At 43.0% G+C, this 17,503-nt stretch overlaps 1 protein-coding gene across 1 annotated transcript in view; it reads right to left on the bottom strand.

Moving 5' to 3' along the window:
- Nucleotides 1-17,185, bottom strand: part of PHACTR4 (phosphatase and actin regulator 4) — a 107,354-nt gene extending 90,169 nt beyond the window's left edge. Inside the window, exon 1 of the mRNA XM_082247733.1 lies at nt 16,855-17,185. Within this exon, the coding sequence (XP_082103859.1) occupies nt 16,855-16,900 (46 nt within the window). The 5' untranslated portion in view covers nt 16,901-17,185. The remainder of the gene's footprint in view (nt 1-16,854) is intronic.
- Nucleotides 17,186-17,503: the final 318 nt, after the last annotated feature.

Below are 17,503 nucleotides of genomic sequence, written 5' to 3'. Positions count from 1 at the left end.
AGGAGATGCCACTCGCAGAAGGAGGTCGCCGAAGTAGCCCAGTACTGCGATCCCCTATTGGCGTAACAATGCTAGCACTGGGGTCAACACTTTCAGGAAGACCTGAGGAGGAGAGGCGAGACCAAAAGGGTAACGCCACAAACGCAAAATGCTCCTCTCCCATGGCAAAGCAGAGGAAGCGCTGGAGACCGACACATATTGGAATGTGAAAGTAAGCGTCCTTGATGTTGATGGAGACAAGAAAAATCCCCCTGATGCAGGTAAGCCACCCCTGTGCGAATGGACTCCATTCTGAACGTTTGCATCCGCACAAAGCAATTCAGCGCCTTGAGGTCCAGAATTAGACGCACCTTGCCTTCCTTCCTGAGGACTGTTAACAGGTTTGAGTAATGACCACCGGAAAACATTCTGAAGTGGGAATCGGGACCCTTTAAAGTAAAAGATCTTGCACCGCCCCAAAAAACCTGTAAGCAGACCGGGGACAGTTGCAAGGAAGAACCTTAACGGAGGTAAGAACGAAACTCGATCTTGTAGCTTGACCGAATTACCTCATGGACCCAACTGACTTGTCCCAGGGGAGTCAACGGGTCCAGGAACCAGCGAAGACATCCCCCCACCCCAGATAGGGGTGAGGGTGGACCTTCATGCTAAAGGGGCCTTGTCCATGGGTCATGGGTCCCGATTCCTTGTCAGTCGACCCTGAGGGACGAAAAAACTTCTTATGAGCCGAGGAGGAGAGCCCACGTCTACGACGAGGGTCCTTGCCCTTAGTACCTGCGGAAGAAATGTAATCTTCCTCCCATGAGACCTTTAATGATGTCACCCAGGGTAGCTCCAAACAGGCGATCTCCTTGAAAGGGAAGATCAGTCAAGGCCTTTTTATAAGTGTGGTCCACAAACCAGCATTTGAGCCAAAAGACGCGTTCAAGGACCACTGCCGAAACAGAGCGGAGCAACTACGGGAGCTGCATCCGAAGAGACATCATATATAACTGTAGTCCCTGGACCAGCTGGTCCGCCAGCTCAGCAAAAGCAGGGGGGGGGGGGGTGGGCTACTCACACTCTAGGTCACAGTGCAAAAGCCTAGATCATTCGGTCAGAGTCTGCAACACCAGGGCAATGGTGAATATCGGCCTCAGTGCCGAACCCACCAGGGTGTATATATTTCAGGCCACAGCCTCCCTGTCAGCCGGGTCATTAAAGGCCGAGGACTCTTCAACCGGAATCATAGTTGCTTTGTTTAATCCGGAAACCGGAGGGTCGGAACAGTCAACTTCTTAAGAAGGGACTCCTCATAGGGGTATCGCCTAGCAAAGTCGTTTAGGGACCACAAGGGGATGCTTTGGTCGTTCCCACTATTTAGTGACAATTCTGTCAAAATAGGAGGGGAAAGGGAACACCTTTTCCGCTCTGGATGGCTTGTGAATGCCAAAAGGGAACCTATGCCGCTGCGTCCTCCATCTTTAAGGTCTTCCGCACAGTTATGATCAGTGCGTCCACCAGTGCCTTTTTCGTACGCAGTTGCAAAAGTGGAGGAATATTTCTCACTATCTGAGAATTCAAGGTGCGTGGTCGCAGACCCAGCAGGGTGTCCCACGTCCGCGGCAGCCAAATTAGATTCAGGATCTTATAAAACAGATGAGGCACGGAAAGGTGGGGGGCGCTTTTTGCAGGTCCTTCGCCCAAAAGCCACCTCCACCCGGGACACCATGGACTCCAGGACCGCCAACAGCGCATCGATGGATGGATGGGACCTGGAGGGCCTGCAGCCTCAGAGAGGGGATTGGGTGGGGAGATGTGCTCCAAAGACTCCATGAGTCACCAGGGGGACCCCACAAAAAAGCAGACACTGCTAGGAGACAACCCCCACTGCTCTGGCAGCCCACCCGGTTGCCAGCCACAGAGCACCAATCGATCCGTAGAGAGGGAGAAGATCCCACCAGACTAACCACCCCACAGAAACCAGGCACCGCAGCTACCAGGAGAATCTGCTCTGCATGAATGGCGATCAGGAAATTAAAAGATCCAGGAGTCAGCACCAGGGGATAAGGAGGGGCTCACACCGCCGAAATCCCTGCCCAGGGGGCTCCATTGTCATGGTACAGCAAACCACAGAAAAATGGCCGCCAACTACACAAACATGGCCGCTGAGCATTAAGCACACAGGCTATATGAAAATGGCACCCACCGAGCCACACCACGAGGCTCCCAGGGAGGGGGGCGAGATGGCCCACAGGGACCACCAGACTGATGAGGCGGGTGCCTAGCGGGAAGGAGGGGAAACCAGGGTTTCGACCGTCCCATGGAGGGGCTCATGTCCACCCCAAAACCCTCCAGGGGGGCGGGAGGACAGGTACTTCCAGTACCAGGAACCAGGCGGCACCGCTCCAGACAGAACCTCCTCCATCGAAATGGGTGGGCTGTGGGCCAGGAGGAATGCTGCGGCTGTGACCTGGTCGTATGCAACCTCGTGAGGTGTTTAACTTGCAGGCCAGCCTCTTGTCTGGTGGGCCTATGTCGCGGCCGACCTAGCACGGAGCTGAGGTCTGCATGCGCTCGCTGGCCAGATTGGGGTGACCACTGGATCTAGATTATGCAGCACGTCACCCAGTCTGGCAGTTGATTGTAGATCTCACAGGAAAAAATCCAGGAGAAAAAACATTTTAGCTAAAAGGATAAAATTGCCAGGACCAGAGATCCCAGCAAGGAACCAGGTCCTTACTCCTGACTAGGCAGAAAAAAAACAGAGTAACTAAAGCAGAGAGAGGGAGTATACAGTGGGGATCGAAAGTTTGGGCACCCCAGGTAAAAAATTGTATTAATTTGCATAAAGAAGCCAAGGAAAGATAGAAAAATCTCCAAAAGGCATCAAGTTACAGATTAGACATTCTTAGAATATGTCAAAACAAAAGTTAGATTGTATTTCCATCATTTACACTTTCAAAATAACAGAAAACAAAAAAAATGGTGTCTGCAAAAGTTTGGGCACCCTGCAGAGTTAATATCTTGTACTGCCCCCTTTGGCGAGTATCACAGCTTGTAAACGCTTTTTGTAGCCAGCCAAGAGTCTTTCAATTCTTGAGGTATCTTTGTCCATTCTTTACAAAGGTCTTCCAGTTCTTTGAGATTTCTGGGCTGTCTGTCACGCACTGCTCTTTTAAGGTCTATCCATAGATTTTCAATCATGTTGAGGTCAGGAGATTGTGAAGGCCATGCCAAACCTTCAGTTTACGCCTCTTGATGTAATCCCCCGTGGATTTCGAGGTGTGTTTAGGATCATTATCCATTTGTAGAAGCCATCCTCTCTTTAACTTCAGCTTTTTAACAGATGGCATCATGTTACCATCCAAAATTTGCTGAGATTTTATTGAATCCATTTTTCCTTCTACTCGTGAGATGTTCTCTGTGCCACTGGCTGCAATACAACCCCAAAGCATGATTGATCCACCACCATGCTTAACAGTTGGACAGAGGTTCTTTTCATTAAATTCTGTGCCCCTTTTTCTCCAAAGTACCTTTGCTCATTCCGGCCAAAAAGTTCAATTTTAACCTCATCGGTCCACAGAACTTGTTTCCAAAATTCATCAGGCTTGTCTATATGTTCATTTGCAAAGTTCAAACGCTGATTTTTGTGGGGAGGACGTAGAAGAGGTTTTCTTCTGTAGACTCTTCCATGAAGACCATATTTATACAAGTATCTCTTTATAGTGGAATAGTGTACCACAACTCCAGTGTCTGCCAGATTTTTCTGGAGGGATTGTGCAGTCAAACGCGGGTTTTGAATTGTTTTTCTCACAATCCTGCGAGCTGTTCTGTCTGATATTTTTCTTGGTCTTCCAGATCTTGCTTTAACTTCCACTGTTCCTGACGACTGCCATTTCTTAATTACATTTCGAACAGAGGATACTGACACCTGAAAACGCTTTGCTATCTTCTTATAGCCTTCTCCAGCTTTGTGAGCGTCAACTATTTTCAGTTTTCTAGACAACTGCTTAGAAGATCCCATGGTGCTGATTGTTGGGGCAAGGTCAGATGAGTCTGGGCATTTAAAACCTTTGAGATTGACATCACCTGGTCTTCCCAGACGATGATTGAGAACAATCCATGACACTGGCAGGTTTCAGCCTTGCAAAGGGGGCAGTGCATGCTATAAATTGTGCAGGGTGCCCAAACTTTTGCAGATGCCATTTTTTTGTTTTCTGTAATTTTGAAAGTGTCAATGATGGAAATAAAATCTAACTTTTGTTAACATATTATAAGAATATCTAATCTGTAATTTGATACCTTTTGGAGATTTTTTCATCTTACCTTGGCTTCTTTATGCACATTAATACAAATTTTTACCTGGGGTGTCCAAACTTTCGATCCCCACTGTACCCCCTGGGATTGCCCATAGGCGTAGCCAGACTTTTTCTGCCTAGTGTCCTACTCCTGTAGGGGGCAGTATAACCAACTGGTTAAGATGGTCAGGAGCTGTGTCTGACAATGAACGAAAGAGAAAATACATTTTCCAAGCTATCCCCTCATTACCTTCTAACAAGTCGCCAGGTGCAGACAGCTTTTCTGCAGAATACTACAGTATAAAGCTTTCAAAACCACTCTAGCGCCATATATGTGTAAACTCTTCAACAAAGCAATCTCCTCCACATCTTTTCCCGAAGAAATGCTCCAGGCTGTCTGAGGTCTTGCTTAAAGCCAGGAAAGAAGCCAGACTTCCACCAAAACTTTCAGCCTATTTCCCTCCTCAATAATGATTTAAAAATCTATGCAAAAATGACAGCTAACAAATTAGCAATAAAAACCCCCCATTTAGTAAAAGAAGATCAAGTCGGCTTTGAAAAGAGCCGGCAAGCACCAGATGGCACCCATAGGATGTTCAACCTTCTCAAAATTGTGGGGACTCGTAAAGTGCCAACATTGTTCCTGATACTGGACGCTGAAAAAGTTTTTGATCGGGTTCACTGGGGGTAGTTGAGTGCAACACATAGCAAATTTGGATTCTCCGGCCCTATACATTTAGCAATTTCAGCGCTTTACACAGTACCGTCAGCATGTGTTTACAACTCTAATGCGATGTTCAACAAATTTTACATTACTAATGGCACCCGTCAGGGCTGCCCACTATCACCTTTGATCTTTTCGCTAGTGATGGAACCCCTGGCGAAGGTCATTAGAAGAGATATCCTCATTAAGGGCAGCCAAGTAGCCGTTAGAGAACAAAAAATCAGATTATTCGCGGATGATGTGGTATTAACCTTAACATCTCCGATACAAAAAATTCTGAACTCTTTTGGGTATTTGTCGTACTACAAGCTCAATGTTACAAAATCCTCCATCTTACCCATGTATTTACCTACCTTCACCCTAAATAAGTTAAAATTACAATTCCCATTACAATGGACAACAAAAAAACCTTCAATACTTAGGGGTTACCTTAACTTTCCCCACTGCTGTTACATATGACAATAACTACCCCACTTTACTAACTACAATTTAAAAACTACAATTTAAAAAGATTTAAAACATAGTTCCTGCCATGAGCTTACCTGGTTAGGAAAAACAGCAGCTCTAAAAATGATCTTACTGCCAAAAATAAATTTGCCACTTTCGAACCATTCCCATATGCCTTCCTGAATCCTTTTTTCTAACATTTAATAAAATGTTTTGGAAGTTTTTGTGCAGTGGCAAAGTAGCGAAGCTTTCATTCTCTACTTTACTCAAACAAAAGCAGATAGAAGGGTCAGGATTTCCAAACCTACGCAAATACTACCACTCAGCTCTTTTGGATCAGATGAAATCTTGGTTTGACCAAAAGACTTTATAAACTGTGGGTACATATAGAAAGGGCAATAGTATCACAAAGAGATCTACCTTCCCTTCTACTAGTGACATTGACTAAAAGACCATTATTCTACCCTTCAATCGATGCTACATTTGCTTGGGGAGCCCTACATCAACAGTATACTCAGACCATACCTTTAATGCGCAAGAATCTTCTATTGGGCGCTTACAAATACCTTATTCCCTTTATGAGAATAGCAGATGGATCCCTGAAAAAATAGAATTTTTGTAAGAACTTACCGTAAAAAAATTTTTCTCTGAGTCCTCTGACAGACGCAGCCTCTTCCAAGTTATATCAATTGGGATGTCCCAAAGCAGTGCAGGTGTGAGGGGTGGGAAAAGATGCAACCAACAGAACAGTACCGTGAAAACAAGGCCAAAACAATTCATGGCCAACAGGGCAACAAAAGCTCAACCAACAGGAGCTAACCCCAGAACAAATTCACCCCAAGAAGAGAAAACACGTCTCTTCAACAAACGGCAGAGCTCAAAACTTTGTGGCCAAAAGAAGGATCCGAGGATGCCATCACGTCAATCTTGTAGAATTTGGTAAACGTGTGCACAGACGACTAGGTCGACGCTTTACACACCTGAGCCACAGAAGCCTGATGGCTAAAAGCCCAAGAGGCACGCACGGCTGTAGTAGAATGTGCCCTCACACAGAAAGGAGGCACCTGACCCTTGAGTGAATAGGCCTGAACAATAGTCTGTCTGATCCATTTAGAAATGGTTGCAGCGGACGCAGCCAAACCCTCAGGAAGGAAAAACAGGGAATCAGACTTCCTAAAGGATTCCGTGGCCGAAAGGTAAACCCTGATCACCCGAACCACATCCAACTAATGCAAGGCAATTTCCTTGGGATGTTTAGGCTTCGCACAAAGCAAAGGCAAAACAATATCTTCATTGAGGTGGAAGGCAGACACCACCTTGAGAAAAGACTGGTTGGGTCGCAGAACAACCTTATCCCTATGAACTACCAGGTAAGGCGAACGGCAGGACAGAGCCACCAAATTCAGACACTCTGCAAGCAGAAGTGATAGCCACCAGAAAAGCAACTTTCTGGGACAGCACAGGCAAAGGTATTTCTCTGATTTCAAAGAAAAAACAAAAATTGAGACCGGAGTCCCAGCAGGGTATCCTAGGTCCTACTCCTGAGCTAGGCAGCAAGAAACTGATGAGTAAACTCTAAGTGTCTGTGGGTAATGTCAAGAGGGACAGCCCCTAAAGGTGTGTCTAGTTAAAGCTTTTTAATGAAGTTTCACTACCTAGCCTGCTCCTGCAGAGGGCATCATTACCCAATAGTGGTGAAACTTGGAAGAGGCTGCGTCTGTCAGAGGACGTACGAGAAAAGAAGCCAAAAATAAAAAGTTGACTCCGGAACATTCCACTCCTCTATCTTACGTAGAAATTCAACTGCACCACCACCACATCAAAAATCCAGACTCATAATGTGCCTTACAAGCAGATACATGGGAATATTTAACTACTTCATTCCACAAACCTAAAAGGTCTCTCATGGTTTTATCTAAAAACTACAAAATAACCACAAAACCACAAAAACCTCTAACATGCTAAACTGGGAAAAGGACCTCAATATAACATACACATTATCTGAGTGGAATAAAGCAATCCATTCTAATTATAAATATTCTCACTGTGAAAAACATTGGGACCTAGCCATGAAATTGGGAGGTACTTGACCCCTACAAGACGATCACGCATTTTTAAAAACTATCCTAACCTGTATACCTACACAATATCGATATATAGTCACCAACATTCTCATAACAGCACATTTAACTATTACTTCACTATGAATGACAACTAAGGCACCCAATGTCAACACCAACAGATGTGATCAATAGATTTAAAACCCAACACCTCTATGAAAAATCCTTTTCTCACTCTTCTAACTCAATCCCTCAATTCTCAAACAAATTGCAAGTATGGGACGCAAGATTTTCAGAATCTTCTTTGTGAAAAACTGATTTTAGTCAGTATAATGCTTAATGATGTTTGATGGAAAAATATTGGTGGTACAGTTTGATGTTCCTTTTCTATGTTTTTTTTTTTTCTCTTCTATTTTTGGTCATATATGCAATAACCATGTTATGATCTTTATTTTATGGTCATAATTCAATGACTTGGTTTATCCTAATGCTGACTAATACCATTTACTCAAGCTTACTAACAAGGCCACTGAGCCTTCAAAGTTATGTTCGGCATCCTTTATAATTGTCATATATGTCGAATACTGTTAAATATAATTTTTTACTTTGTTATACTCTAATCTTTAACAACAATTAAATGAAAGTGAAAGTAAAAGAAAATTCCAAATTTTGGGTTGACATTGGAACACTAATAGAGGCAAAATCTTTCAATGGGGACACTAGTTCTAGTGACACACCAGGATTTACTAACTTTGGAGGGTTTTCCTCTCACTTCCTGTTTTGGCTAAATGACAGGAAGTGAAGGGAAATCTCCTCAACGTAACAGATGACAAAAAAAACAAAAAAAAAAACAAACACCCCTGAAGGGGGTTATAATAACCATTTGCTTACGCTATCAAAAATGATCAAAAAAAGTTTTGCCTTTAATGACACTTTAAAGTCACATTGATTACATTATGCACTGTGTGCTTTTCCTCAGTTCATTCTTGGAGCGGTTGTATTTCCTGCTTTTCATACCAGCCAGCAGGGTTGGTACATCAGCTTCCCTGGATACCATTTGGAATAAGCATGTTCCAAAGAGGAAGCTGGCCACTGAAAAGTAGATTTAGCTATGCAGTCTGTCCATCAGTAGCTTTGTATCAGACCTGCTTCTAAAACATTAATCAAGCAACTGATCAGCACAGCTAAGTTCTGCACCTCCCAGTGGTCAGCTGGGAGGAACACACTCCCCTACAGGGAGGCAATGGATGTGCTCTCTTTCACTCTTATCACTCCTGGTCACTTACACTCCCTGCTCTCAGTGCATCAGAATAGGTGGCTACAGAAGGAGATATTGAGAGAGCAGAAGAAGTTGTACACATGGGCAAAAAGAAATGCAGATGGGAATCTCTGGAACTATTCTAAGTTATTTATGGGGGACAAAGCCTATACAGAATTTTAAAGAAACAGGATGGAAGGAGAATTGAAACTTGACGCATATATATAATTTTTGTTTTTTTGACTGTATTTAAAGTGACTGTAAATGCTCCATAAACAGGTTTAATGGAATTGCACAGAGCGGCCTCAAACCTCCACTTCTCAGGGCCCCTGCTGGCGTTGTGGGGGGGACCCCTTCACTCCTCCTCTTCGCTTTCTATAGGGCTACTTGTGTGGGCTCGCTCCAGAGTTCCACTGTCTGTGTCTATTGACACAGAGAGCAGGACACGGTCCCACCCCCCACCAGTGGCTTTGATTGACATCCAGCCATCCAGTAAAATTAATGGCGTTTTTGCACTCAAGCCCACTAGGAAGAGGACCTGCCCAGGGTACTGTGCAGGGTTGCACGGTGAAGATCTTGGGATAGGAAACAAGGTAAGTATTTGACAACAATGGCTACACTCAAGTGTGGGGGTTAGGAATTATTCCCTTAAGGTATACCTATAAAGAGATCAGGTTGCCGTAAATCCAACCTTTAGGAATTCCTGTTTTTAATGATATATGTACATGGGGTAGTCATGTTTTATTATTACATACCCAAGTTCTGCTTTGCAGTGCTACACAGTGGTGCTTTACAGTATATTTTTACAATAGAAGCTTTGTAATTAGCCAATTTATTGAACACAAGCCTTTCTTAATGGAGCAGATATCTTATATTGGTGTTTATTAAAGTAGAATTCCATTTCCAGCCTAAACTTACTAACCTTAAAAGTGTCCTCCTACGTCTAACACCTAACTAACCTGTGCAAGAAAGATGTATGTAGCTATTTTCTGGACGCTCCAGTCATGTCACCACCCCTGTGTCAGCCAGCGACAGCTGCAGGGGAGAGGAAAGACCGCTGACCATGTCTAGCGAAACCTGGAGCTGTGACATCACCCATAAGCCTCAAAGGCCCTTCCATTGTCAGCAATTCCTCCTCTTCCCTGCAGCTGCACTGGCTGATATAGGGGAGCTGGATCCTATGAACTGACCTTAGCAGCCTGCAAATAGGTAAGTGACCTGGAAAGAGAGTTTTAAGGCTGTAAGCTGAAATGCCGCTAGTGTTTAATCCATTACTTACTAGTGAACCTCTGCCCAGACTATGCAGACTAAGCCCTTGTTCACATTGGAGGCGGGGGTTGAAACAGAGCTGAATCAGCTGAACTAGCAAGATTTCAAACCAGCATTCAATTGCGATTTGGAAGACATCTGTGCTGGTTCATGCACAGATTTCTATTGAAATTGCCCGCAAAGTCACCATAAGTAGTGCAGAAACTACTTTTGGAAAAAAGTGCGGCGCCGCAAAGTCTGCATTGCACCAATTCGGACAGTGCCGTGGCCAGCAATAGGCTGCGATTTGGCATTCGTTGGCATGTGAACGGGGGCTTAAAGTAATTGTAAACAATCACCTTGTAAAACAACCCATTCAGTTTAAATAGAAATGAAAGGCAAAAGATTTGTGTATAACAGATATATTAAAAAAAAAAAAAAACATTAGAAAATACATTTTTTTTTGCCTTTAAGTGATCCTATTCCTTCTGTTTTCAGCTGCAGAAGAGCCAGAGAATGAGAAGCAGCAGCAGACTGAACTTCCCAGTGAATGGCAGTGCAACAGGGGCATGTCAGGACAGGTCTGATCATTGGGGGAGAGTACACCGAGTTCCCAGCATAGCACTAACTAACCATGATGTGCTCTCCTGCATAGTGTGGTCATTTTTTAATAGGAAAGCAGAGGGACTAGAAGGAACACAAGGAACTTCACACAAAGGAAATATAAAGAGAACAGGATACTTTCTCATACAAGTACATGGTACAGCAGGTACATATCAGGAATATGAACTGTTAGGGTATAAAACATTTTAAGCATTTACATATACTGAACAGGCCGAAAGAGTATTATAAAGCTGAACCCTGGGATAAGAAAATAATGTTCAAATTTAAAAAAAATATAAATACTCATGCCTTTTGTAACAGTTAGGCCTTATGCACACTGGATGTTATAAAAAGGTCAGTAGCTTTAGCTGTAGAATGCTGCATTAAAAACGTGAGTTTTGGCACTTTTAGCACTGTTTTTGCATTAGCATTTTTCAGAGTTAGCACATTTTTACAGCATAAAAACTCCTCTTCAAACCCACTAGTTCTTGGTTTTTTTGTCTAGCCAGAAAACACCCCTGAAAAAAATGCTAATAAAAGCCTATGTGTGCATGTACACAAGAAAACATGCTAGGGAGTTTACTGGCTGTAGAAAAAAACAGCTGTAAAAACATCCAGTGTGCATGGGGCCTAAAAGACACAAATAATCTTACTTGAATCTTGGTGTGGGTGGTGTAAAACAGCCTTATGTGTACATAAATAAGCACATGCAAAAACAGATGCGGTAAAAACAATTCAGTGAAGTGGGTTCATATACAAAAAAAACGCGAAATAAGTCCAAATATAAAGAAAACCAATGGTGTGTTGAGAACAGGGTTGTATAAAATACTCGAAACCCATACTTGAGTAAAAGTACAAGTGCTCGATCAAAAAGCGACTTGAGTAGAAGTGGAAGTGCTCGATCAAAAAGTGACTTGAGTAGAAGTACTAAAGTATTCAACATTTTATGTACTTAAGTATTGCAAGTCGTTTTTTAAATATTTTGCTACTCAAGTACTGAAAGTAAAAGTACCAGTAGTTTTAAAAAAAAATTGCTACTCAAGTACTGAAAGTAAAAGTACAAGTACTGTGTTATGTAGTTATTAAAGAAAGAAGTCAAAAGTTTATTAAAGTTAAAGTTATTAAAGTTAAAGTTATTAAAGATAGAAGTCAAAAGTACAAATGACATTATACACATTTTTTTGAGCTTCATGAAACCTGCCATCTACTGTTCTGGCAGCGGTAATTTTTATAATTGTAACGAGTAACTATGCAGCACTAAAAAAAAATATTGTAGTAGAAGTATTGAAATCATCGAAAAAATGTAGTGAAGTAAAAGTGGAAGTAGGAGAAAAAAATTCTACTCTAGGAAAGTACAGATACCGCCTTTCGGTACTTAAGTATAGTAGTGAAGTAGTTCTACTTAGTTACTCTACATCTCTGGTTGAGAACCACAAATTCTTTTTGCACCTAAACATAAAACAAGGCCTACCAGATTCCCATGACCTCTTATCCTTAAGCAGGTCAAAGAATGCTTTTCAGGTAAATATGGGACACTCCAATCTTCTCTCCTTCCTCCTGATCCACAGGACCACCGCTGTGACCCTTCCACTTCCAATGCATATTACGTAGGAGAAAGCATCTCCAACTCCACCAATATTGTATACCTTGCTCTTTCTCGGTGTCTCACCACCAGCTCAGGCAACAAGAACCATCTCCATGGTGCAGTAATTTAACCACTTCTGGACCGGAAGGACTTGCCCCGTTAATGACCAGGCCATTTTTTTGCGATTCGGCACTGCATTATTTTAACTGACAATTGCGCGGTCATGCGATGCTGCACCTAAACAGTGTCCTTTTTTCCCCCCACACAGAGCTTTCTTTTGCTGGTATTTGATCACCTGTGCGATTTTTATTTATTGCGCTATAAACACAAAAAGACAATTCTGAAAAAAAAATATATATTTTTCACTTTCTGCTATATAACATTATAATTTTAGGCCAATTTGTATTCTGCTACATTTGGTAAAAAAAAAAAATCCCAATAAGCATATTTTAAATGGTTCGCGCAAAAGATATCGCGTCTACAAACTAGGAGAAAAAGATTTGTCTTTTTTTTTTTTTTTTACTAGTGATGCCAGTAATCTGCGTTTTTTAGCGGGACTGCTACATTGTGGCAAACAAATCAGACCCCTAACTGACATTTTTGACACTTCTGGGGGGACCAGTGACATTACTACAGTAATCAGTGTGAAAAATATGCACTGTTACTGTAATAATGACACCGGCAGGGAAGGGGTTAACCCAGGGGTGATCAAAGGGTTAACTGTGAGCCTAGGGGAGTGTTTTATAACTGTATGGGGGAGGGACTTGTGAAATGAACACAGAGACCTGTCATCCCAAATAGGAGGATCATAGGTGCTCTGTGATCATTTTAGAGAGAACGACAGTCTGCTGTGTTTACAACAGCAGATCGTCACCGTCTCTCAGCGGGGAGTGATCGCGGGTGCCCGCAGCAATCGCGGCCACCAGCCCCATGGTTCGGCATCCCTGCTGCCTAGCTCTCATGAACCACCATACAGGTACGGCAGTTCGCCAGCCTGCCGCAGTATATCTGCACTGGGCAGTCAGCAAGTGGTTATTAAAAAATAAAATAGTGCTTTTATAGTCATCATAAAAGCATTAGAAACAGTCCCACATATAAAAATCACAGTACTTCTGATGTTTCGTCACACAAGACTATGTCAGAATTATATCCTGACGAGGTCTTGTGTGGTGAAACGCGTTGAGCAGACCTGACAGACATGAAGGACACCCCGAAGTTTGTTTTTTAATACAAATTACTACACCATGGAAATGTTTTAACACTTGAGCCTGTGGTGAGACACAGAGGAGGAGCTAAGTAAACAGTATTTGTGTGGCCAGAGAAGAAATTAGTTGGGGGTGCTTTCTCTTATCTTGTGAGCATTGGAAAGGAAGGGACACAATGGAGGTTCTGGTGGATCAGGATGAAGGAGAGCAGATTGGCATGTCCCATATTTACCAGGGAAAAAAATCCATTGCCTGCTTAGAGATAAAGGGTCATGAGAATCTGGTGAGCCTTTATGTTTATATCATCCGGGGGGATTACTCCAGCTGCTGGGGGATAGCTGTGATTTATTTACAGCACAGGTTTGCACACATATATGTTTGGTGTATTTTAACAGATATATGCAATAATACAGTGTGCAAATTCGCCACTTTGCAGGAGCTTCCTGTAATAAGATCAGTCACTGCTGCTCTCTTCCTTGTGCAGAGTCTTGTACCTAGCCCCTTCATGTAGTTATCGGCAGGCAGCATGTAGTGGTAGACATGCTGGATTTATTCCACAGCTCTGCTCTCTGCAGTGCTGTGATGTCATCACTGCTACTGTTACAAGGTAATATCTGGGTTTGCAGAAGCATTTAGTGCACACAATGTGTGTTTATATTCTGGGCCAGCACTGAAGATAGCAAAAAAAAAAAAAAAAACACTGTCCTGGGTTTTAACCCTTCCCTAATCTATCCCAAAAGGAATAAATTGGCAGTGGATATACAGTATTTTAAAGTCCAACTCCAGCCAAAGCTCTGCTGCACTTTGGATAGAGCCAATTAAGGTTAGAATCTCTGTCAACTTTAATTTCTGTGGCCCTACACCTACCTGTAAAGAAAGGAAGTGATAGGAAATCTCTCCAACAAGGACATAGATAAACACATTTTTAGTAGAGTGGGTATAAAATTTCTGATACTGTTATTGCTGTTTATACTACCCTGTTGACAAATCAATTTCCATATTATTTTGCCCTGGTGTCAAAGGGACAGGAAGCAGCAGAAATCCTCTTCAGTGGGGTCACAAAGATAAATGAAAACCTGCCAGAAACATTGAAGGTGAATTTACTCCAGGTGCATCCGAAGTGTCAAACATCTTAGGCCCCTTCCACACAGGGCGGGCTTCATTGGAGTCCACCTGCTTAGCGGGAAACCTGTCTGCTGATAACCACTGAGCAGACGGATGGCTGATCCGTGTCCGCTGTGCTTATGCAGAGCAGAGACAGCCCGCTCAATTCTATGGGCGATTAGATGTAAATGGACCGACTGTCCGTTTACACTTAACTGCCCTCAAATCACACAAGTCCATTTACACCTGCCACTCCATAGGAGGAGACTGGAGGGTCTGATCGAGTCCACCTGAAAAACTGTCAGGATGCTTACAGTTTCCTACCTTCTTGTTAGCATGCTGTAGAGAAGGACCTTTCCTCTCTGAGGCCCATCTGCAAAGGTTTGGGGCTTATTTATGTGGGTACTCAACCCTGTGCAGTGTTTACTTTTTGTATCCACCACTTAGCTCCATGCAGGGAGCCCATAGAAGTTGAATCGGCATGCTTCACTGTGCCGGCTCACTCACACAGCCAAACATAACAGGTTCATGGACCCTAATACAGAGCCTGTGCATCTAGGTTTGCGCAACTATCCCTGCATCCCTCAAACATAACTGTGCGAATCCGTAGAGACTATGCATACCTTTCTTTAGGTGGCCTACACAGTGCTCAGTAGAGGACATAAAAATAAAAAAAGAGTAAACTAGCAGCTGGTTGCTGTATGATGCCAAGCGCCTCTGTGAATGAGCCCCCTGAATGAGCCCCCCTGTCCTCTGCCAAGTCAAAGCTACAGCTTTCCAATTAGCAGAAATCATGAGCCTTTGATGATTGCAGAGCTATAGATCTGACTGAACAAGGGGTGTCAGACTTCTGCAGAGAGCCCACTGCTTCCACACAGAAAAGAAAGGGTCCTTTTCAAAAATATGCTGGCATTGGGCAGGCTTTTCTGATTAGGCTGTGGCTGCTTTCTAAAATAAACAAACTAAGGCTTTACACATCTTTAATCAGGGAAAAATGCATAAAAACAGAAAGCTGTAAATCCAGGCTCAAAGTTACATTGGTTAAAAAATGTGAGTGGTTTTAAAGCCTAAACATTTTTTTTTACTTTAAAGTGGTTGTAAACCTCAGACATGAAATACGAACAAAGAACATTCCTCTTTAGTGTGTACTTGTCTCAATTAAGAGCACTAAGTGTAATTTCTGTCTGCTGCTTCATTCCTCTGCTATCTGCATGAGTGTCTTCTGACAAGTGTTTCTGAAACCAAGAGATAAAAAGGTGACAGGGGATGAATCTCCAGCACCAAGCCTGTGATTGACAGCCTCAGCTCTGTTTCGGTGTACTGTATGAAGGGGTGTGTCTTTCTACCCTTAATTAGCTCACTGAGCTCTCCAGAGTGGGACTTCAGCTCTCTGTCCCTTTTTTCCTGACAGCTCAGCCAAGCTTTAGAATTCTGGACTTGGAATGTATGAAAAAAGAGAGGACTGCAGATAAACAGGTACAACTTATGTATGAGGATTTGTTTAATCTCTGTGTATCACCTGAGACCTGTCACTCCACTGGGTATATGTAAGGAATTACAACCACTTTATTGTATTCCTTGCATTAGGGTGAAAAAACCCCTGCTCACCCCCCCCCCCCCTCCTCCCCTTGCACTTACCTGAGCCCTCACTTGATCCAGTGCGGTGCCCATCTGCAGCAACTCTTTACCCTCACTTCCTAGTCTCACAGGTTTTACTGATGCAGCAATTAAACCCAGTGACGAGGGAGCAGGGAGTGGGGTCAATGCAGAAAGCAAGGCTCAGGAGCGAGCCTGCACGAGTGCCCCCATAGGAAGTGGCTTTCTATTGGGGCACTCACCAAAGAGGAAGATCCAGAAGTGCAGGCACTGGGACCGAAGAGGAGGTGGTTCGGGACCGCTCAGTACAATTCCACTGCACAGAGCAGGTAAGTATAAACCTGTTTGTTTTTCTAAATTGCATTTACAATCACTTTACAAGCTACAAGTGAAATTCTATATTCTGCAGATTAGATACACTTGAAAAACAAACAGAATAAAAACACAGCAATAACAAAAATCCCAGTATAGCAGAGGAGTTTTGCTATATTACCATGTACATTTCACACACTCACTGCGTACATCGTAAATATTAAAAATGATTTGGAGATTATAAAATAAAGTAAGCAACATTATATGGCATAATAAAAAAGGTATTGCTTGTTAAAATTATACTGTTCAATTACACAGCCCATACAACACAAATGGCATGCATTCTGAATCAGATCTCACAGGTATGACTTAACAATAACTACCAATGGCCCATCACAAGGGTTAAATTGTCCTTAACGAATCTGTACTCACCCCTCAGGGCCGGAACCACGGGCTGGGAGAAAAATGCTTGCCCCATTGACAATCCTTGAAATCCCTCTCAGCACTCAAGGGTCCCCCTTTAAGGTAGGACAGTGGATAATTAAATGCCCCCCTCGGGGCAGGGGCATATGTAGAGACAAGCGGGGCTTTATACGGAGTAAAGCAACCGAGACATACATACAGTGGGAATTTAACACCACTACCGCCCTCTTAACTGTTTCCACACCCTTCCTCTGCAACAAACAGGATTAACAGGATCCCGGACATAATTATCACTTTTTCCTCCAGCAGAAACAACACCAGCTAAATCAAGAATCAAGGTTCTACAATCCGACAGTATTCCAGCTCTTATAAAACATCTGGGGAGTTGCTAAGAGTAAATAATGAATTGAACGCCTCCATACGAAACCTGCGCAGCTTCTGCCTTTCTGCAGCCACTCCCCACAATACTTCACATTACTTTAATACCATTTCCTCTAACAAAAATACTCCTCCAGTCTCAGTTCTTCTGCCAATACCACCTCTGAAAACAGATAAGCACTGTAACATTCCCTTATTTTACCAATTGTATCTTTACTATCTGCTCTTCCTTCTACATAGCTTATTTTAATAACCCATTTTTACTACCTGCTTTAAAATT

This window comes from Pelophylax lessonae (assembly GCF_965119305.1).
Source record: "Pelophylax lessonae genome assembly, chromosome: 2".
Classification (NCBI taxonomy): Eukaryota; Metazoa; Chordata; class Amphibia; order Anura; family Ranidae; genus Pelophylax; species Pelophylax lessonae.
The sequence above is the reverse complement of the archived record's forward strand: the minus strand, read 5'-3'. Positions and strand labels throughout refer to the sequence as shown.